The 23,929-nt window shown below is 37.5% G+C and overlaps 1 protein-coding gene across 2 annotated transcripts in view; it reads right to left on the bottom strand.

The window, feature by feature from the left end:
* Window positions 1-23,929, bottom strand: part of LOC145683866 (choline/ethanolamine transporter flvcr2a-like) — a 117,662-nt gene that overhangs the window by 66,144 nt on the left and 27,589 nt on the right. Inside the window, exon 1 of one of the 2 annotated variants that reach the window (XM_081755506.1) lies at window positions 3,302-3,417. The exons of the other annotated variant lie outside the window; for it this stretch is intronic. Coding sequence (XP_081611632.1) covers window positions 3,302-3,326 — 25 coding nt within the window. The 5' untranslated portion in view covers window positions 3,327-3,417. Of the gene's footprint in view, window positions 1-3,301; window positions 3,418-23,929 lie in introns of those variants that run through there. 2 annotated transcript variants of the gene reach the window in all.

Raw genomic sequence — 23,929 nt, 5'->3', positions numbered from 1 at the left:
AGCGATTTGGCCTGTACGGTGATCTGTCACTCACTCACTCAGTCACTCTGGACTTTGCCCTTTTTATATAGAGAGATTTAAGATTTTATGGGAAAACCATGGATTTTGTTCTAAGGCCGCCAGTGTCTTAGAAATGTAATAGCTTTGCTATAAACTTTAAGCAATCAACTGACTGATCTGCGTCTATATGTATTATGTAAAATACCGCTTATGATATTTATTTTGCTCGTAATAAAAAAAATAGAAATGATGACGAAAATTCAAAGACATCCATGATTTTAGCGTAATGCTGCAGGAGTTCAGATCATTGAATTAATCATAAGAGCCGACTGTATAAGGTAGACTACATTAAATTCCAATGTGGCACAAAGAAAATATGCAGCATTACTATGCAGTTTTTCAACGTTATAACTCATTCTGAAAATATTATCATAGGTCTCACAAACAATCGAATTTTAATCCTAACTCGATTAATATATAACAAAAGGCAGATCTATACAACTACTGACTTGAGATGAAAGTGGCATACTTGTAGTACGTTTAAAGATATACTAAAGACTAAATGATGGGGTGTGCGCAACAATGGTCTACACCCCGAAAAATGTGAAAATGACATTTTGATGTAATCTTTTGTCATTTAAATTGAATTATCTTCCCACTGAGTTAGATAAAATTCACCTAGTAAATTTTATACATATGGATATTTTAGTTCTGTGTCTCAATCTAAGGCCTAAAATATTCAAAACAGGAGTCCGAATCTGAACTTCGAAACTTCGGATCCGGATCCAAGATACAAAACTTCGGATCCGGATCCAAGATCCGAAATTCCGGATCCGGATCCTAGATCCGAAACTTCGGATCCGGATCCAAGATCCGAAACTTCGGATCCGGATCCAAGATCCGAAATTCCGGATCCGGATCCAAGATCCGAAACTTCGGATCCGGATCCAGGAACCGGATATCCGGATCCGGATCCAAGATCCGAAATTTCGGATCCGGATCCAGGAACCGGAGATCCGGATCCGGATCCAAGATCCGAAATTCCGGATCCGGATCCAAGATCCGGATATCCGGATCCGGATCCAAGATCCGAAATTTCGGATCCGGATCCGAGATCCGGATCTTCTAGGATCCGGATCCGGATCTTATAGGATCCGGATATCCGAGATCCGGATCCGTCTGGCCATCCCTAATTGGTACCATCATGATGCTTGTCTCGCTAACATTATAAATAACATTCGGAGAGAAATGATACTGTTCACAAAAAGACTCCAATAGATCAAAAACTTTTTGACAATCTCACGATTAAATCCCTTTGCCCTAACCATAGATGTCTTCTCAGGATCACGCGAAGAAAGGTTAGGGTGCCTCATAGAAAACCGTAAGTCAGTTGTTTTCCAGCAATCTTCTTGTTCCTGTTAAACGAGTGGGAAATACGGTTCGCTTCAGTTAACTCAAACGCAAGAGAGCGTAAATCGGTTAGGCCAAAAAGACTTTCTTCTAGTGTTAGTATGTGCTGGACTGTAATACGCAGCCTCAAACGGACTGTAATACGCGAACTACAAGTAAATTGTAACGATGTTACATGTCGTCTAAAATGGGGACGTCCCCAATTTGTACTACCTTCTATGTCCCCTTTTTGGCAGAATGTGACATACATGGAAAAACGTGGCTTCCCTATGCTCATAGGTTATATAACCCAATAAGTGAAACGTGTAAACAATAGCTTAAATCTAATGAATACATTAGTGTATTTACCAAATTTATTTCTACATGTAATCAGGGAGTAAGTCAAATAGTAGAAAGGCGACACATCGAAAAATATTTTGCCAAAAACTTCAAAGCAATACACATCCACACCAACTGTACAAGGATGTTTTTATTCGTGCCCAAAATGGTGTAATCGTTGTCTTGAACAATAATGCATAGCCTTGCCGCAGTAAGCAGCGCCAATCATGTAGAAACAGCATGTCCCCGTTTGAACCGCCGTCCCCGTTTTATACAACTCTCCCCTAAAGCCTAAATTTACCTCAAAAAGTGGAAATTCTAAAAGAGGTAATACTTTTTGGGTAGTTTATTTCCTTGTCTTAGGGATTCAATTTGTTTTATATCAAAGTGATATGTTAGAATTGTGTAATGTCACATACAAAAATCCTACAACATTATTTAGCATTTAACGAAAAATATCCAACCAATCGATGAATCACATTGACCTAAACAAAATGATATGGTCAGTGAATAAATCTTCAGAAAAAATAGAAACATTTTCTTTTTTGTAAACCTAAAGATTGATGCTGCAATTGCGCAAAAATGAAACATATTAATCGATATATGACATCGACTTGAACAAAATGACATTATTGAAGATAAACTCTCATGAGTAGTTTTTGAAAAAAAAATTAAAAAACGAAATTTTATTTTGCAAAACAAGAAGATTGTTCCTTGCCCCAAATTATAGTTTTTACTTATTTATATGTAAAACAAAATCTTCCAGTTTAACGTCCCACGTTATGCCCTTTAGGCTAAGGGAGAAGATAATTAAGGTGAGTGTGTCATTATGGAAGATTTGGTAGAATGCGAATGTGGGAGGAAAAAGGGAGTACCCCGAAAAACCCACGGACACGATATTGTCCACCACAAACTACTTGGTCGGGGATTTTTCTCTGAAAAAAAAATGTTTTTGAAATTTTGAGCCTCTCTGGACCCCACTGTTTTAACGCAGAGATTTGAAAATCAACTGAAAAATACTAAAGGGTGTACTAAATGTATGTACAGAATTTCAAGCTTCTACCTTGAATAGTAAGAGCGGGAAAAAAATTACAAATGATCCCCACAATGAATCGAACCAGGGACCTCACGCACCAGAGGTAAGCGCTCTACCATTGAGTCATCATATCCCCATATGTAAAACAAAAAATACACTCTTAATTGTCACAAATTGTATCAGTTTCTCCCAGGGATTTATTTGTAGCCAGGGAAGCCTGGGAATTTCCCCCCTTCTAAGTTTTGACTTCCTTGTCTCTTAGTTCAGTCTTCCCAGGGAAAATACCCCTTTAATAGGCTATATAATCTGTTATAAAGTACAATAATTCAAATTCACGTTTTAGGAGCAATCCTTTATAAAGATTCCCCCCTTCTACAAAATCCACAAATAAATCACTGGTTTCTCCTAAGGGTGGCTGACATATTCCTAACAGTGGAGTATGTATTACATATAAGAAAATTACAATTTAAAAGACATAAATGGTTACCAAGAGAAAGAAAATTATTTCATGATATAAAAACAATACGAAAAACTTACGTAAAGAGCATTTCTTTGTTGACATTCCACTTAGCAAGGTAAGGAAATACTTAAAGTCACACAATACACTTAGCCACTAGTGCGATCTGATCTCGTGAAGGACGGCAACTAACCGCTTTACTGGTTTGCTAATAAATGTTTACGAATCGTGTTTCGCTTATCTTCTCAATGGAATGAATATCAGCTGTTTTTTCTTTCTTCGACTAGATACACCTCAACCACCTTTTCTGTTATGTTTAATCAGAAAAGTTCTAATATTCAGTTTCTCGGTTATAAAGTAAAAAAGAGGTAAATAAGTGCAAAGTTTCTGAAGTACTTTTTTTTTTAAATCGAATAGTATGACGTCACAAAATAAACTTCCGAGTAAAGATCATCAAACTATCATCATGGTCGTTGTTATTTTCTTTTATGATAACAACATCGGAATAGATAAAAATCTGCAAAATTTAGCTACTATTTTTAAATACATATAACTTTAGTATCTATTACGTTTATTTTATGTATACTATATAATATGTTACACAAAACCATAAAACAACAACATAAAAGCAAAATGCAATACATCTATGGTGATAATAATTTACAATCAAAGTGAGCTGCTTGAAAAAAAAATCTCTTCCGATCTCATATAAAGGGTGTCCCATTAAGAAGGCAACTTTTCAAATGCCCGCCATTTTTGTTCTAGTAAGTTGGCAGCACTGAATGTTAAACGATTTTCATCTGTTGTCTTTGTGGTTTGTAGTTAGTACGGAGCGCCGAATAGCGCATAATCGTTCATTGCCAAACATTCAACAGTTTCTGCCCAATATTCACTACATTTGTAAACTATGACAACACGCTGTTCGTCCTCCATTCCTACTCGGACAGAAAACAGAGGATATCATGCAGTGTTTGACGTTCCGTGACCACTCCAACCATAAAGACAACAGATAAAAATCATGTAATATTCAGTGCTGCTAACTTACTAGAACAGAAATGGCGGTCATTTCAAAAGTTACATTCTTTATGAGACATCCTTCACAAGTGTAATTAAAGTTCAGTAACATATGCCCTCTTCAAAAACAGCAATTTCCTTCTAGGAGTTCTTTCTATGCTTTTAACACCACAAACCCAATCCACTATAAGAGCAACATATCACATTAGTGGAGACAGGCCGTAGAAGTGACCTCGTGCACTTTGACAGTTAGTAGGTAAATTTAGGACTATAGCTCCTCAATGGGCTTTCGAGATGCAAGATCCGAGGTTTTTAAAATCATTATTATTATTAGGAAACTAGGGCACCACCAAAAGCACAAAACTTTAGCAGTACCCTTTATCTTAATTTTTTTCTCTCTGTAAAGGAAAATAAGAAATTCACGAGAACATCTACAAAAGAACAACTCTTGATAAATCAGGAATTATGAACTAGTGCACAATACCCATTCGCTATTATATTAAATGAGTGGGCATCCGCAGAGGGAACAAGATAGGGTATTACCAGTGGCGTATTTACGATTTTGTTTCGGGGAGGGCTTTGCTAACTTTCGGGGGGGACTTTGCCTGAAAATGTGAAAATTTTGCAAGATATTTCATATGCTTTACTATAATAAGTAAGATTTCGGAGGGGGCTTAAGCCCGGAAGCCCCTCCCTAAATACGCCACTGGGTATTACCTTCCTCTGAATTTTCGAAAAAGGTTCGGATCATCGAAGTACATGTCAAAACATATTAGATTTGCTTACTCACCACTACAGCATTTAATATATTTACTGTAATTGATAACGTTAAGCAACGTTCATCAGTAATAATTGTTCAGTACGAAATATTATGTGCATCAAGGTGTAAATATTCGCGAGTCCATTTGTGTGTCGGTCTTTTCATGAATTTTGGTCTACCTCTCCTGTTTTCATGTTAGGAACTTATGTTTCAAAGTTTCTCTATGTCGTTTCGAACACCCTGTGCAGTATATTGAGTGATTGCACTAAAATACTCCTGTCACTGCATACAGGGCCGTAACTTGTGGAGGGGCAACTGCTCCCCAGGGAAGCTCCCCACCGTTCGGGGGGGGGGGGGGCATTTTTGGCAAAATTTTCTTACTCCATGTGCGACACGAACATGAAATTATAAAGGCAAGCATCAAACAGGTTCACTACATTACATACACAAAACAGCACACAAAAGGTAACTAAAACAAAAATTGGTCGTAGAAATGTCTACTATTAGGGGCCCTAGAAATAATATTTATTCGTATGGGTTTGAAATTTGTCAATATTGCCCCCTTAATTAATTTGTCATGCATGGAACGGGCCCAGGGGAGTAACTAACGACCCCGGAGACCTTGCCGTGCAGGAGGGCCCACAGATCCCGGGGGCCCATAAAGAGTAAGATGGAAAGAGGAGGCCAAGAATGAGAAAAACAACTTTTTAGAGGCCAAAATACGCATATTAATGCTTGTCCCCCCCCAGAAAAAATTCAAAGTTACGGCGCTGACTGCATATATTGATGAGCTATTTCTTACAGACGTCAATGATTTTATTTTTAAATTGTCATATCTATCCCTATTCTCAAAGCTGCTACAATTATCATACAATATCTCCACCATATGAAACCTGCCTGACAAAGTGTACTAGTCTTTTAATACTAGTGAGAAACTGATAAATATAACTGTTAGTTTCTAACGATAATAAGAATGGAGGAAGTCTCTTGTGATCAGTATAAAAGACAAAAAAGTCAGATTCGGTATTTTAACTTATATACTGGATTCATAGCACCCACATACCGAAAGTGTAATTTTTGGATGTCCTTCGGTATGTTCCTTTCCTCATTTTTCACAAACTGAGAACCTACACCGTTCAATGCACCAAGTCCGTTTTCTGGACATCATAACTAGCTTTTCTGAGAAGAAGCCACAAGAGGTAGTTTATTGGCAGAGGCAAAAATTTTTTGGATAATTTTCTGAAATACAGCTGAGGTGATTTTGTTTATATTTCATAAATAATTTACTAACTACACCGGAATCCTTATCACAAGGCGCGTTCGGAAAGTAACCTCCGATCAGTGTTGTCAGATTCAGAATAACAAAATTCCCGCTCAAACCCCTGAAATTTCCCGATCGCTTGCAAAATTTCCCGCCAAGCAAGAATATCAATAATTAATTTAATTAATAATTAATGAGGAAATTATTAATAAAATGATTAATTAATTAAAGTTAAAATCAAATAGCTATGAGCAATCAATCAGAAGTACATCTTTTCCTGCGGGAGGAGACATCTATCATAGGGCTATCCTTCTATTTTCTAACTGTAGTTTAATTGGTATAGAGAGAAATATACATTTTGTGTGTGTGGGTGTTCTACTTCCAAGCATATTCTTTCTTCCTACCCCTCACTTCAACTTAACATTCCATTAATATATAGTAAGCGAAGGGCCGTAAACCCTCCCTTCCTTCTTTCTTTTTGCAGAAAATGGATATTGGCGCGATTAACATTCAGTTCCATTTGGTTCGGTTTATAAACCTCTCTTGCTGTTCTGGTTCTCTTGATCTTCAAAGACGCTTCCAATCTATGTATTATTCCAACTACAAAGAGATGAAGACAAGGAGTGAGAAAGAGATGACATGAAAAGGAAGAAAAGTTGACAGAATTTCCCGTTTTCAACTAGAATTTCCCACATTCCCGCTAATGTTAAGAATTTCCCGTTTTGCGGGAAATTTCCCGCCATCTGACAACACTGCCTCCGATTTGTCACTGTGCGTGAAGTAGTGGGAGTGGCGCTACCATCTTTGCACAAATGTGCGCAGTAGATCAGTCTGCTTCCAGTTGTCGTAGAGTGAAGGTTGCCGGATCACTTTTGTAGCGTCTCAAACTGTGTGCTGCAATAGAAAACATCGTCGAGTACGAAAGTGCGAGCTGTTATCTCTTTGCACAGTATGTTTTCTTACGACAAAACAAAATTCGGCATCAGCTATTCATCAAGAACTTTGTGCCATGTATGGACCAAGTGTGATGAGTGAAGAAGTTGTTTGTGAATTGGTTCGTTCATTTAAAAATGGACGAACAAATAATCATGACGAAGAGAGCAGTGGCAGGCCATCAGTGATCACTGATGAACTTGTTCAGAAAATTGATGGAAATGTTCGTGAAAATCTACGTTTCACAATCTCGGAGCTTTCCGAACTAAAGGACAGTCAATGGTGTGGGCCCATAAATATTCCATGATGAGGAGCTGAAAGATGCGGTCACAGGCTGGCTCAAGACAAAGGTGAAAGGTTTTCATGCTGATGGAATTTCTAAGCTAGTACAGAGATATGATAAGTGCTTGAAAGTTTATGGAAACTATGCTGAAAACGTCTAACGTGGGTTCCTGTCACCACAGCATGGCGCGTCCTCAGGTTGCGGATCGAAGAGAAGGCCTCTAGATATCAGAGTTGGCGTGGATCAATGAAAACTTGACCAACGACCCACTGACCCACCACCCACCGTGACCTACCACCCACCATGAACCTCTCTCATCCACTGTGATCTACTCTGACTCACCAAAATCCATTGTCATCAACTCTGAACACGATCCACGGCCCCTTCTGTACTGACTAAAGAGTTTACACTTGTAATAAAACAAGACTGTGAAATTGTCACTAATCGGAGTTTGAATTTCTAGTCAATCGCTCAAACACCACTCTGTTACAATATCGATGGATCTGACCTTTACGATATAAAACGGTAAAGTGTTTGTCAGTGAGGAAATTGAAACAGTTCGAAGTGGGGGGAAATTAGTGTGTGCCTAAAATATATCTACACTAAGAGAGTATTCTTGCAAGTGTTAATTTCTGAACGCATTCCAAAAGAAACTTCTATTCGCAGGAAAATACCCCTGTAGAATATGGAAAAGGTTATGCTTTTTCAGTTCACAGTATTTTTCTCACACAAAGATTTGAAAAATCAGTTTTTCATAGTGTATAAAGGTGCTCGGATACCCTATATGAGAGCATCTCCATAAAGTATGCTCATAATTGTAATTTGTGTAATCACTAAAACACTATGTTAAATTTAAGTTACAAATATGCATAATTGCAATTATTATTCAAAGTAGTTTACCTAAAACAACGAAGAGACTTACTAAAAATTAGGTACAAAGTTGAATAACACAAATAAGCCATTAGTAATACAAGTATACATTTTCCGTAACTCGTAATTTTCCACCTTAAAACAAATCTGAAATCGAGTTATTTCCTGTTGGTAACTTTTCGTGGTAAATCATCCGCGGCGGAATGAAGTCCATCTTTCAGCCAAGAAATAACTAGCTCGTCTACTTTCAGCTTATCTAGTAGCCATTAACATTGATGAACAACAAGTTAGACAATCTTTGAGCACTTAGTCTATTTCTAATATCAGTTATCTGAAATTCATAAGGGGAAATCCCCGTTCGCACTCTGTCGTGGAAATTGGTAATACTTCTACCCGATTTCTGCAACTCCTCATCGACAATCTGCTTCTTAGACTTAAGTATGATAACGATTTTTCTTGGTCAGTTTTGAAATACTCAGCAAGAAGTATCATCTCTCTATCACCATACAACATCTTTTCCATATCGACCATGTCAGTTGGCAATGTCGACTCATGGAGAACAGAAACTTCATCTACCACGCTGGGAATCTTGTGAATAAATTATGAATTAAAGCCTGATAAACTGATGATTTTTTATTTGTTTATAAATTTAATTTTTGTAATTACACATGAAGGTTTGATGCCATTACCAAATTCCCTCCCCTATCTAGAAAGCAAAAGGGAACGAGGTTCCCGGAAAGTGTTCAGAGGTGAATGGGAATTTCCCTCCTTCTTCCCCTTCAATTACCACACCGCTGTTTGCCATGTGCCAAATTACGATGAATTTCAATTAAATTATGATAGTATAATTATTTCCTTGTTGAATTATCGCTACTTTTCAGTGGAAAAAGGGATGAAATTTGAAAGTTCGAAATCAAGGTAAGTAGACCAAAGTAAAAGGAAAAAAGTGTAAAATTTTCCATATAATTATGCGTACAATCAAAACTTAAAATTTCCGTGTAATTAAGCTTACAGTACAAATTTTGTGCCTATTTTTCTCACAACTTTATGGGTTGATTGTCCTGTGCTGTAAGCGCTCCATATAATAAATATAAGCTTCAGCAATTATTATAGTAGAAAACAATGGATATATGAAGCCAAGCACTGTATATTTGTTTCTGATTTTTTTCTTAAATAACATCGATCGTTTTCGATCATTTTTACAAACCAACTCACTAACAATTTTCCATATATAGAAAGTGCTCCCCCCCCCCTCATAAAAGAGAATTTTAAAAAATTCTAGGATACATTCTGTTTATTTTCAATAAAGAGTTAATACACTGAATTTCAGCTCCGTAAGTTTAACGGCTTGCGAGATACTCATTTTTTTTCCGCAAAAATTCGGATCCTCACTACTTCCTTTGGATATTATGCATTATAATGAAAGCAATATAACATCCCAATTTGGATTAAGGCCTAACTATATACCAAAAGTAATTTCATTTGACTTTGCAATTTGACCGTGATGATCAGGCACACATAGTTACATTCAATTTTTTCAACAATTTATATATTACAGTGATTCAAAAATGTATTTTTTCCAGTAGTTAGCTCCTCTAAATACTCACAGGTCTCGAAAGCCAAGTAGTAGTATAAGTCCTATTGCTATTATTAGAATTAAAAATATCAATATCCAAAAGTGACTGAAGTTCTTTTTTCACTTGGTTAGATATACTCACCTCAGGTAAGTAGACAGAAACAAATGGAAAAGAAAGGGAAATGAAGGTCTTCAAAGTAAAACGAAGACAAATTTACCAGTCTTCAGAAGATACTGTCTACAATGCAGTGAGCAGAGTGGATAGGTAGATCATATTGAGTGGGTGGGTCGCAGTGGGTCATGGTGGGTGGTGGGTCGCAGTGGGTGGTGGGTCACAGTGGGTCACATGTTGTTGACCCACGACCCACTGACCTACTCAGAAAACTTGACCCACCGACCCACTAACCCACTCCATCTCTGGTAGGTTCACGTCTTATATAATTTGGGTGTTAAAGGGGGCGCTAAACTGAAAACCAGTTCCAACGAGAAAACGTATTACACATAGTATGATTTTCTGTGATCAGAAATGAATTTTATGGAAAGAGTGCACTAAATTTTTTGATTTTTTTTGGCATTTCATTTTATGTAACTATTTTTATGGGACATCTATTAAAACTAAATTTTACGGTACAACAACGATGTAACAGTGAATCAATTTTTGATAAAACGGAAAAGTTTCCAGAGAATTTTCATCACTACTGGTATTACATTACATTTAGCTTGTGAAGCAGGATAAAACTTAGCTAACACAAAGAAACACAAGCTCTTCTGTACCATCGTTGCTATACAAGCAATTTACGAGCAAAAATAAATACTGTACAAACATTTTTCTTGTGTACTGCGTCTGTTTTTCTTGAAAGTATCTACAAAATATTATGTAAGTTCTTTTTCACGTGGGATAAGAAAAATCGTGGTTGAGTCAAATCATGATAAGCCAGTAGGTGAATTGGTAGTTTACAAACATTATTCATAAGTTCGAAGAGAATAGAAAGAAAAGAAAAGGTATATAATTACGCTGATAAACAAGTAAATTTTGTTTTACATTATGAACCAACGATAGACCTCCAAACAATGTGAATTAAATACTGGAAGGAGGAGTAATAACTCTACCTCTTCCGATTACAAGAGAGGGATAAGCTCAAAGGCGGAACTTGTTTTTCGGATGCTGAATACATATCAAGAAACTATTTTCCGCTATCTATTACCCAGTTTTGCTCTATGGAGTTCATTATTGAAACAGGAAGTAGCAGTGAATTTCTACTATTTCCGGTTTTAGTAGAGACTTATGAATGTAGATAGAATGTTTTTCATAGAACGCTGCATGGGTTCCAAGAAACAGCTTCTTGTTATCTATTACCGCTTCTGATTTTTCTTTGAACGTTGAATGGGTTGGAAAAAATCGCTTCTTGCTATGTATTACCGCTTTTGATTGTACTTGAAACGCTGACTGGGGTACAAAAGAAAAAACACTTTTTGCTATCTATTACTGCTTTTGATTTTAGTTTCAACGCTTAATGGGTTCTTAAAAACAGCTTCTTCTAAATCACTTTTGATTTTTCTTTGAACGCTGAATGGATTCCAAAAAACAGCTTCTTGTTATCTATTACCGCTTTTCATTTTTCTTGGAACACTTAATGGGTTCCAAAAAACCGCTTTCTGTTATCTATTACTGCTTTTGATTTTTCTTGGAATGCATAATGGATTCCAAGAAAACGCTTTTTACTGTCTATTTATGTTTTTGATTTTTCTTGAAACGCTGAATTGGGTGCAAAAAATCAACTTCTTGTTATATATTACCTCTTCAATTTTTCTTGGAACGCTGAATGGGTTCGTAAAAACCGCTTTCTGTTATTTATTAAAGCATTTGATTTTTCATAGAACGCTTAATGGGTTCCGAAAACCTGCTTCTTGTTATCTATTAGCACTTTTCATTTTACTTGGAACGTTGAATGGGTTCCAAAAAACTGCTTTCTGTTATTTATTGCCGCTCTTGATTTTTCTTGGAACGCTTAATGGGTTCCAAAAAACCGCTTCTTACTGTCTATTAACGCTTTTGATTTTTCTTTGAACGCTGAATTGGGTGCAGAAAACAGCTTCTTGCTATCTATTACCACTTTTGCTTCAAGTTGATTAACATTGAAACTTATTTTTGGAACGCTGAATCCATGTCAATAAAACATTGTTGCTACCTACTCTGTCGTTTTTACTTTATGGAGATCTATATTTAAACAGTGAGTGGTTTTAAGTTTCTACCATTTCTGGTTATACTAAAGGTATAAAATTGGGGACAGTCTGTATTTTTGGAACATTGAATCGATTCTAAAAATCGCTTAGCGCTGTCTATTAACTGTTTTTGTTCTGATAAATATTGACAGATAGAAAGACGGACATGACTGACCTATACGGGCTATACCACTTATGCCGTCTTCATTATGTAGGTTCTTTTTCACTATTTTTCTATATAATCATCATCAGTGGTCGAAGTGAGACGGTGTGAGGTGATATGCCACACTGTCTCTGGTTTTTCAGTGACGAAGACGTACCGTCACTGGAAAGTGAATGCTAATATACCCTTAATAAATCCATTTATATATAAAGTGATAGACGAATAGGTTTGCACGTCAAAAATTTTATTTATCATACGGAAATAATTTTTAAGTGCAATTCCAATGTCTTTTTCTTTTTCCTACTTTTTGTTTTTAAAATGATGTGTCTACAAATAAATTTACGCCTTATTCCTAAACAAGGACTCGTATTGGTTGTGTTGGTTATTGCATGCAACTGCTATCCAAGAGTCTTTGTATGAAGAAACCATGTGTAGGGTTTTTAGAACAGTACATAGTTTGGCCGAACTAGGTAGACCTTTTACAGACTGCCTTCATGGATAGATACTCAGAAAGCCAATGGTGTCGCATTAATATAAGAACTCGATTTTTGAGCATTTTCGTGTATAATTCTCTATAATACAATATAAGAGGATATATATATATATATATATATATATATATATATATATATATATATATATATATATATATATATATATATATATATATATATATATATATATATATATATATATATATATATATATATATATATATCGGGTGTTGCAAAATAAGTGTTACAACTCTTGGGAGGTGACTCCTGCCACTGAGACAACAAAAAAAGTTCTCTTGAACTCTCGGCTATCGGACATAGTTTCGGATCTACAAGGTGCCGAAAGCGTGAGAAAATGACTTTCGGACGCCAATAGTTCGGAAACTATGCAACGTAAAGAGGGCGGGTAAAAAATTCACTGAAAAAGTCATACTTGCTGTATTAAATTTTGCATGATTCACAATCCTACCATGCACGCGCGAGGGATTCCCCAAAGGAATGTAGGGAGTCCCGGATAATCTGCTAAATGAAAATTGGTCTAAATGGATATGAATTGATAGGGTTTCTACTAGGTAACAATAATTCGTTTGAATTAAGTCGATATCTGGAACAAATACAAAATGGCGGACACCTTCATATCCGTTGTGTGTGGTTGCATAATCGCCAGGTACGGATGCTAGCCAACAGTGACGTTCTGAGTATTAAGTGTAGCGAATTTCTACTCAAATGCTCTAGAAAGACATCTGGAGTGTCGGTGGAGCACAACAGATGAAGCAGGGTGATTCACATGTGTGGAAACACGTAACAAAAGATGACAAGAAAAAATGCACTCATACTAAGTAAACATGAGTTCAAAGCGTCGGAAATGTAAGGAATGGCATCAAGAACACGAAAGCCATTGCCAATTCACCAATAATATTCCATCAAACCGATGGAATATGATGCGCATGGTTGCATACCAATAAGGATGCAACAACTGAGGCCAAGTTGAAATTGTGCAAGGGGACTCACTAAAACACTGGGTAAACTAAAGGAATGTCACTAGTGGGTTCGCATGATCGATATTGAAATGTGGCCAATGTATGTGTTGATATCTACATGTAGCTAATGGACAAATGTCTACATGTCCCACTACTGCTGGGACACCGCCCCACGTGCGAAAAATAGGGAATAACTACTCGGGTCTTGAATCTGAGGCCGTGGGCTCCCAGTAGGATTGAAAACTGCGAACACGTGAGCAAAGGTGAGCGCTCTAGCCCTCAGGTTCGAGGGAGCCTCACTTTCTCTGTATTCATGTCTTTATGGAGTACCCACTTTGTGTTGGCAAGCGCTCTTGTACAGTCTCCCGACATGCTTGTGTGTTTCTTTTTGTTACCCCTACTGCACAGTTGGAAACAATCAGAGCTTTAAGACGTTTCTTCCTATGTCTCATGTCGTTTTATTTTCCATATGTATGGTGTTCCAGCTGTAGTGTTACATGTGCCAAATTGGTTTCATTTTCGTATTTGTTTTGGCATGTCCACTGTGTATAAGATACGAATTTCTGGACGTATTTTCCTATATTTCGAGTACGTCATATGTCCCAGAAGACGTGGGATATGATACAAATTTGTTATTTTCACACTATATCAGAATTTGAACCATGGATTTAGATAGTTCTTTTCACATGTGTCGACTGTGGGACACTGTCCCAAACAAAGAGGGACATTGATACAATCGTGTTCTAGTTACGTTGTACCGAAAAGTGCACCAGATGTAATAGCAGAATGTGCAACGTTATTTTCCTAGTTTTCGCACGTAAGACAGTGAAAAAAATGAAATGAAATCTTTGTTTTACGTCCCACGTATATGCCGGCTAGTCAAAGGAGACGGTGATTATGAGAAATGAATGAAATGGTGGAATGAAAAAGTGGGGGGAAACGAGAGGACCCCGAGGAAACCCACGCACACGGTGTTTGTCCACCACAAAGTTCGCTTGGCGGGGGCTGTGATTGAATGCGGGACCCCAAGCACCAGAAGCGAACGCTCTGCCACTGAGCCACCACGTGAGACGGTGTCCCAGCAGTAGTAAGACATGTTGACATTTGTCCATTAGCTACATGTTAATATCAACACATACATTGGCCACATTTCAATATCGATCATGCGATCGCACTAGTGACATTCCTTTAGTTTACCCATTTTCTTTGTGAGTCCCCTTGCACAGTTTCAACTTGGCCTCAGTTGTTGCATCCTTATTGGTATGCAACCATGCGCATCATATTGCATCGGTTTGATGGAATATTATTGGTGAATTGGCAATGCCTTTCATGTTCTTGATGCTATTCCTTACATTTTCGACGCTTTGAATTCATGTTTACTTAGTATGAGTGCATTTTTTCTTGTCATTTTTTGTTACGTGTTTCCACACATGTGAATCACCCTACTTCATCTGTTGCGCTCTATCGACACTCCAGATGTCTTTCTAGAGCATCTGAGTACAAATTCGCTACACTTAATACTCAGAACGTCATTGTTGGCTAGCATCCGTACCTGGCGATTATGCAACCACACACAACGGATATGAAGGTGTCCGCCATTTTGTATTTGTTCCAGATATCGACCTAATACAAACGAATTATTGTTACCTGGTAGAAACCCTATCAATTCATATCCATTTAGACCAATTTTCATTTAGCAGATTATCCGGGACTCCCTACATTCCTTTGGGGAATCCCTTGCGCGTGCATGGTAGGATTGTGAAACATGCAAAATTCAATGCAGCAGGTATGACTTCTTCAGTGAATTTTTTACCCGCCTTCTTTACGTTGCATAGTTTCCGAACTATTGGCGTCCGAAAGTCATTTTCTCACGCTTTCGGCACCTTGTAGATCCGAAACTATGTCCGATAGCCGAGAGTTCAAGAGAACCTTTTTTCTTGTCTCAGTGGCAGGAGTCACCTCCCAAGAGTTGTAACACTTATTTTGCAACACCCGATATATATATATATATATATATATATATATATATATATATATATATATATATATATATATATATATATATATATATATATATATATATATATAGATATATATATATATATATATATATTTCTCAGAAAGTTGTATCGGGGTACAAAATCTCTCCATGATCCCCCGCCCGTAACAACGGAAAAGTTCTCCCATGCTTTTGAGTCATTGTGTAAATAGAAATGCGATTTCTTAGGCAACATACCCTCAGTGTATGTCAACATTTAGATAGCCGGTATGTCGAGTCAAAATCGTAGTAAAACATAACGCCTCTGTTTTTTTTTTTTCCACTTCGAATACTGATCATCATCATAGCTATTCTGCCATTATTTGCAGGTCACTTGCTGCAACTAAGAATTTTCCATGCTCCACGGTCTTCCACTAACCTCTTCGTCTTCACGTACGATTTTTCTGTATTAATATAGTCCATTTAATGTAGTCTCCTTCGTCCCCTCCCTCTCTTTCTTGCCACCATACCCTCTAGTACGTCTCTCATGATACAGTTCCTTTTTATGTCTCAGTCAGTTTCTCCTCTTAATAGTATCTAAAATTGTTTTTTTCTCCCCAAACATTTCTAATACCCTCTCATTCGTTTTTCGCTCGACTCAACTAATTCTTTCCATTCTTCTCCAGACCCACATAGTATAGTTTGGAATTCTAATAATACAGGCACTTGTAAGTAGCGGAATATGTTCTTGGCAGAAACCTGTGAAAAATGTGTCCATTCCTTTGAATTTCAATTTTAGTTGCATGTAACTTGTGTTACCCACGAGACGATAGAGACGAGAAATAAGGTTTTTGTTAGGGATGCGCACGAGACGAGTCGAGACAGGATTTTCCTGACAAAATTCGAGTCGAGACACGGCGGCTCTTCCAATAGAAAAATATAAATTTTTCGAGTCGAGACATCACTTTTATAGCACATTTTCGAGACGAGACAGCCACAAATCTTGTCTCGTGCGCATCCCTAGTTTTTGTCGTCTCGTTTCGTAAATTTTTGTAGAAGTCTCGCCTCGTTTCATTTTTTGTAGAAGCCTCGTCTCGAAAATGTTCTCGTCTCTTTTTGTAAATTTGTGTGCAAAATGTATGCTCTGATTTAAAAAATAATCATCTAGAAATTACCATAATCCTTCCGCGTCACGGGAGGCGGCCAAAAGTTTGATGTAACAATATTTTTAAGTCATTGTCGTTGTTTTTAAGTTATTATTGAAGTACATTATGTAAATGACTTGTGTATGAAATGTTTTTAAATTGCTCTTCATTGTGATCGTATGACCATTTTATAAATTTATAATTTGTATACTGAATTAAGTATCACTAAACCAATGTTTGATTAGGATTAGGGGATTAGGAATTAGATTTCTGGACTTTCGGCGTCTATGGTGATGTTAGCCTGTCACATATGAGGTGTGATGTCCCTTGGCGGTCAAATATCCGAAGAAAGGGAAAGAAGGAAAAGGCCTGGGACCTATATGTTAGGTACCATTCCAGCATTTGCCTGGTGGGATTGAGGAAAACCCAGGGAAACCTCACTCAGGATTGTTGGCCTGAAAAAACTTTTCTACCACCAAGAAATGAACCCGGGAAACAGTGTTTGAGATCTAACAAGTAAAGGATCCAAATGGATGAACCGAGTTGCGAGATAAGAAATACTGCGACTGATAGAGGATGTGTAAATATGTATATGTGCAAAGTTATAGCGGCTGAGCGCCATAAGAAACGGAGGGGGAGAGGATCAAAGTTGGTGGGACAATGGCTATGCTATGTTATCGAAATACATCAAATAAACTATTGAATCGTGAAAATAGTGAAAGATAGACAATGCAAACGGCAATATGTGATAGACAGTTTTACATATTGGCAAAAGAAGAATGGGCAGAGTAGATCACGAACCTCCGCCGTCATCTTGAAATCCGTCACTTTGAATCTGTTATATTTTTTAAAAAAAAAAAATGGAAAGGTAATCTGTAATTTATCAATTATAGTCTGCATGTTCTCCAAAAGTCATTATGAACTTTAGTGATCGTTATCCCTACTTATTTGGAAGATTTAGGATCATCTTTATAGTTATTTATGAAAATCTTGTTGACTGATACTCGTATGTTGAAAGTTTGGATTATCTCGAAAACATATGTAAGTTAAACATATCTACAAGCCAAGAAAACTAACAGTGAAATTTGATATCCAACATGTATATTATTACATTATTATTATTATCGCATTTCACTGTTAGTTTTCTTGGCTTGTAGGTATATTTAACTTATCTGTGTTTTCGAGATAATCCAAACTTCCAACATACGAGTATGTCTCCAACTATAAAAATGATCCTAAATCTTCCAAATAAGTACAGATAACGATCACTAAAGTTCATAATTGACGTTTGGAGAACATGCAGACTATAATTGATAAATTACATGATTACCTTTCCATTTTAAAAATATTACAGATTTCAAAATGACGGATTTCAAGATGGCGGCGGAAGTTCGTGATCTACTCTGCCCATTCTTCTTTTGCCAAGATGTGAAAGTACCACCGTTTTCGTTGTCTATCTTTCACTATTTTCACGATTCAACAGTTTATTTGATGTATTTCAATAACATAGCATAGCCCCTCTCCCACCAACTTTGACACCCTCCGTTTCTTATGCCGCTCAGCCACTATAACTTTGCACAAGTACATATTTCAGATCCTCTATCAGTATGCCTCATCCCGCAACTCATCGCAATTCATTCATTTGAACCCTTTACTTGTAAGACTTGTGTGGACTAGTATTGCCCGTCTCGAATTTACACATAAAAAAGTACTTCTCTTTTTCACGACGAGATGAGAAATTATTTGTCTCGTGGTCAAGAATATATATGTATAACATGTGGTGCTATGTTCTATTTTTATACAACACTACTTGAACGTAAACAACGTACGAACAATGTACTGTAGCAATAATATCAGTAGTTAAAATTCTCATAAGAGCATTTTTGAACTAAAATATGCACTCCCATCATGTGGAACTATCTGAACTATCAAGAAATGAGTAACGAAAATTAATATTTTGACAAATATTTGACCGTATGCTTGATCTACACAAAAGCCATAGTGATTGGAATGAAAGGGTCGGTGTCAAATATAGAAGTAGGAGGGAAGAAAATAGAACAGGAGACTAGTTTTCGATACCGGGGTAGTATTATTAGTAGACTAATGATATGAAGTGTGAACGTGAAATAAAAGCAAGGATAGGAATGGCGAAATAAGCCTCTAGGAGAAAGAAAATACTATTTTGTGGGACCTTGAATAAAGAATTGAGAAAAAAACTTCATAAAATGCTTTGTGTGGAGTATTGTACTGTATGGGTCAGAAATATGGACATTATGCAAAAATGATGAGATGGAAGCCTTCGAAATGTGGGTGTAGAGAAGAATGGAATTACTTGGGTCGAACGGAAAACAAATGAGAGAGTATTAGAAATGATGGGGGAGAAAGAAACAGTTTTAGATATTGTTCAGAAGAAGAGAAACTGGTTGGGACATTAGCTATAAGGAGGAACTATACCATGAGAGACGTGCTAGAGAATATGGTGGAAGGAAAGAGAGAGAGAGGGCGAAGGAGACTACAATTACTTGACGATATCAAAACAGAGAAATTGTACGTGAAGACAAAAAGGTTAGTGGAAGACCGTGGGGCATGGAAGCTTCCCAGTTGGAGCAAGTGACCTCCCAATAATGGCAGAATACCTATGATGATGATGATATGATTGAAAAACGCATTCTTAGAAGGGATACGTATCCTAAGAATTAAAGGGAGTTGACATAAGTCTTTCAAACATTTTCCACAAAATGTATTCTTCCCGAAAAGTTCATTTAGTTAGTTAAAAAAAAGTGTAAAAACAATATAATGTAATTAATTTTCTAGAAAGCAAACAACTTCCGAGAACTAAACCCGGAACTTCGAAAAAGTGTCTGAATACTAGCACGTGTTTATTCAGTCCGTACACGTGCGTACCTATAGTCTTTTCCTATATATCTGTGTCTATATAGAACAAACGTAATGAACAAATTCAAGCGACATTCAGGTCAATGGTATTTCCTGCTTTTCTTTTTTGCGATAGTAACAGTACTCTTTACAACGTCTGCACATGTAAGTGGAATGTGTATTCGTAGTATGATAAGAATTTATGGGTGGAGAATGCAGATAAAAACCCCTTATAACGTTTAAATGTAAACAGTTTGGTTTTCTGATTTTCATTTGTTTTCTGTTTTCTTTCTTCCAAAATAAACAATGTGAAACTACGGTGAGCTTCCAAATGATGTGGATTCAATACTGAAACCGGAAGTAGCAGATCAATGTACTTCCGGTTCCAATAAAGAGATAAGATCAGAGACAAAACTTATTCTTGGAACCAGTGTTTCTTTCAGAAAAAAATGTTACGGGGGTACACTTAGTATTAAGAGGAAAAGATATTATTTTTACACGGTGTTATTCAATTTATTATTATATTCTAGACGCAGGGGCGGGACCAAGGGGAGGGCGATCGCCCCCCCGGAAAAGGAAACTTTCTTATTTTATATATAAATATAATCCATCCCAGATTTCGGAGCTCTTGAAAGTAGCTCTAAGTAGCAGTATTACAACACACCAACACCGCCCCCCGCAGAAGTCAATCCTGGATCCGCCCCTGTCTAGACGTATTATTTTGGTTTCCTCCTGGGGGCACTCTCAGAGCTCAGGAAGGGGGAGGCAGTGCCCCCCAAAAACATATCTGGAAGAAACATTGCTTGGAATGCTGCAACCATTTCTAACTATCACTTTTATAGCTCTATTAAGATTTTTATTAAAACCGGAAATAGTAGTAGAATTGCACCATTTCCGGTTGCAATAGACAAGTGCAAGTGAAGTTGCAAGTGAAACATACTCTTGCGATACAGATTTAATTCTTCTCACTATCTATTAAAGTTTTTTTTTTTTTTTTTTTCATTCTGACGATGTGTTGAAACTGGAAATCGAAATGCGTGTTATTCTTGGGACGCTGTAGCCGTATTACAAAGCCATTTCTCGCTAGGACGGGGGAAAAGGCTTCATCTTGGAAAGCTGAATCCATATCAAACCATCATTTCTCGCTATCTATCACCGTATTTCCTCTATCAAAATTAATATTGAAACCTGAAGTGGTGCTAGATGTCTACCATTTTCAGTTTTAGTAAAGTGATCAGAGTAAAGGTGGAACCAATTACAATAGTAGTTAGCTATCTTGCTTCGGAATCTGGAGTCTTGGGTTCGAATATAGTGAATGGTTATTCTTACTGCAGATTTCCCAGGTTTTATTCATTGTCACCAGGAGAATGCCTCGACAGATCTTTTAATATAGGCTCTGAGCCACTTCCTTCCATTTTCTTTTTCAGAATTGTCGTTGTTGTCATTGTTGTTAATTGTAATTTTAGTGTAGGCTTCATGGTGACTCAGTGGTAAAGCGTTTCCCTCTGATGCATGGGGTCCTTGCTTTGATCCCAGCCAAGTAAGTTTGTGGTGGACAACATGGTGTCCGTAGGTTTTCTCTGATACTTCTGTTTCCTCCCACATTGTCATTACACTATAGATCATATGCATAGCTACAGAATGTGCTGGGTGTGCTTGTACAGACGCTAATAAAAATGATTTGATTATTGTTTCTATTTTTTCCTTCAATTGTCATACATTTTATAAAATATCCTTCAATTAGGCTACGCATTTTATGATTTTTTTTTTACCAGTAATTCTTCAATTCATTCAATTAATGTTTTATCTTATTTTAATTCACTTAAATTCAATAACAATAAGCACGTGAGAATGTTATAATGAGAGGGTGAGTGAGTTGTGACTACTCTTGTATACATCCAATTGAAAAGTTTTGGCTATGGCTATTAGGGTGGAGAGTTTTGCACTTTTGTTGGAAATTCGATGACGACTAGTGCGGAAAAGCTGCCTTTAGTGGCACCAACCTTACTGAATTTAAAATTTTTTTTGGACTATCCTTTACCCTGCCCCAATGGACTTAAAATTTTTAACTGTTTGGTTAGGCAACACGCACAACACCAATGACAGAAAAGCTACTTGTGGTCGTTTTTAGAGTTACCTAATGGCTATAATACAATTATTTTATTAAAAGAAACTTGTAGCAATGCCAGTAAATAATTTTAAAATGTTTATGAGTCAAAGTACAGCCACATTAGCTCAGTTGTTGGAATTAATGTCCAGATTTTGTTTGGAATGCCACGTTAACGATGATTATAGGCATAGCTCTTGATATAACAAGATTTTATTTTTGTCAACTCTTCGCTTGTTATGTACACCGACAGCAAATGCCATCTAGCGGCAGGCTACACAATTTCGTGATTGCTTACTCTTCGAGCGTCGTCGCAACGTCCAGCTCCGTCCAGAAGATTCGCGCACCTCCCGCTTGCCTCGTTCGCTCCAGAACCTACGCCGACGTTTCTACAATATTCTCGCTCGAAGGTCGGCGGTGGTATAAATATTGCGTACTTCGGCCAACCAATCCAACAGGCCAATTTATTGCAGCTTAAGCTTTAACGGTTTTAGTTCGCTACTGTTTCTGTTAAGACAGAGTTTATGCGTTGTACCTAAAGTTACAGTCTCGATACGATTCAGAGACTTTTTGAATACTTTGGTTTTCAAGTTCGGAAGCAATGGAAAGCAAGATAAAGAAAAAGTCTCATAGCAGACCAACGCGGGAAAGTGTGAAACGAGGCTTATTTAGCACTCCAAGTGAAATGAGTGAAGTGCAGTTACCCACGTACGCTGACGTTATGGACATTATCATTGGTTTCGAAGTGGTTTAAGTGGTGACGAAAGTGTAACTAAATTACCAGTGACTGACATTTGTAAACTAGTTGGACAAAGAGTTGTACATATTTGGCGTAAAGCAAGCATTCCTGTGGTTTCACAAAAGAGAGTTTTTGACATGCTGAAAACATTTTATAATAACTATCGCACCAAGGAAAAACATTTCAGTCGACAAGGACAAGAAGCAACACTTCATGCAGGTTTTGTTGCACACGCGGAAAAGTCTCTTTTTGATATTGAGTCTTGCAAATGTAAAACCGCCGAAGAGTGCAACTGTGAGAGGACACGCAAGATTCCAAAACGAGAGTTCACGTTTCTTTTGGACCAGAAACATCACGGAAAATGAGCATTGGTAACATTGACGTCCGAAGAAGCAAATCTCTGTCAAATATATTTTCCCGTAAGGTGAGCAGATTTAAGGGGCAGACAACCAAGAAAGATGCTGGAAGTGTTGAAGCAAATCCATCAACTAGTGGAATTAGGCATAGGCACAGGTCAAAGATAATGGCGTCGTCAGGGGAATCCAGCGAAGCTGTTGAATCGGGAAGCACGTCGGGATCTGACTTCGAGGCGCGACCAAGAAGGAAACATAGCCTAAAGCACATCTCTCTTCAAAATACAGCGGAGGGAGCGTTTAGAACTAGAGCTTCAGACAGGCAGGTTGCTTTGATCGCTTCTGTAGTACTTCAGGACGCGAGACTCATAACGCCAGAGGACAAAATTCTTGTTGTTGGTAGATCTAAGGTACGAAGAGGAAAATATAAACTGGGTGAGAAGATCCAGAAAGAAAAGACTCACCTAGGCCGGGCGATTACAGGTATCTACTTCGACGGAAAAAAATGATGCAACTCTTGTGCAAGAAAAAACTAACGGCAAACTACGAAGACGAGAGGTTACAGAAAAGCATATCACAGTTCTATCGGAGCCTGGTTCAGAATACTTGGGTCATGCCACACCTAAGTCAGGCACTGGCAAGGATATTGCCGACTCTACATTGGAGCTTTTAGAGAAGAACCAGTATGACGTGTCAAGTCTTAAGGCAGTCGGCAGTGATGGCGAAACCACGAACACAGGATGGGATAACGGCGTGATAAGTCAGATACAAAGATCCCCAGGAAAGGAACTGCAGCATCTCATTTGCCTTCTTCATACCAACGAGTTGCCATTTCGACACCTGGTTACCGAATTGGATGGTGGAACGACCGGACCCAACGCTTTTTCTGGCCCCATCGGAAAGAAATTAAAGGATTGTGAACGTTCACCAATCGTCTCCTTTACATCCATTCCCG

This window comes from Thermobia domestica, chromosome 1, assembly GCF_964235325.1.
Source record: "Thermobia domestica chromosome 1, izTheDome1.hap1.1, whole genome shotgun sequence".
NCBI lineage: Eukaryota > Metazoa > Arthropoda > Insecta > Zygentoma > Lepismatidae > Thermobia > Thermobia domestica.
Note: the sequence above shows the minus strand (reverse complement) of the source record. Positions and strands in the feature narration are given on the sequence as shown.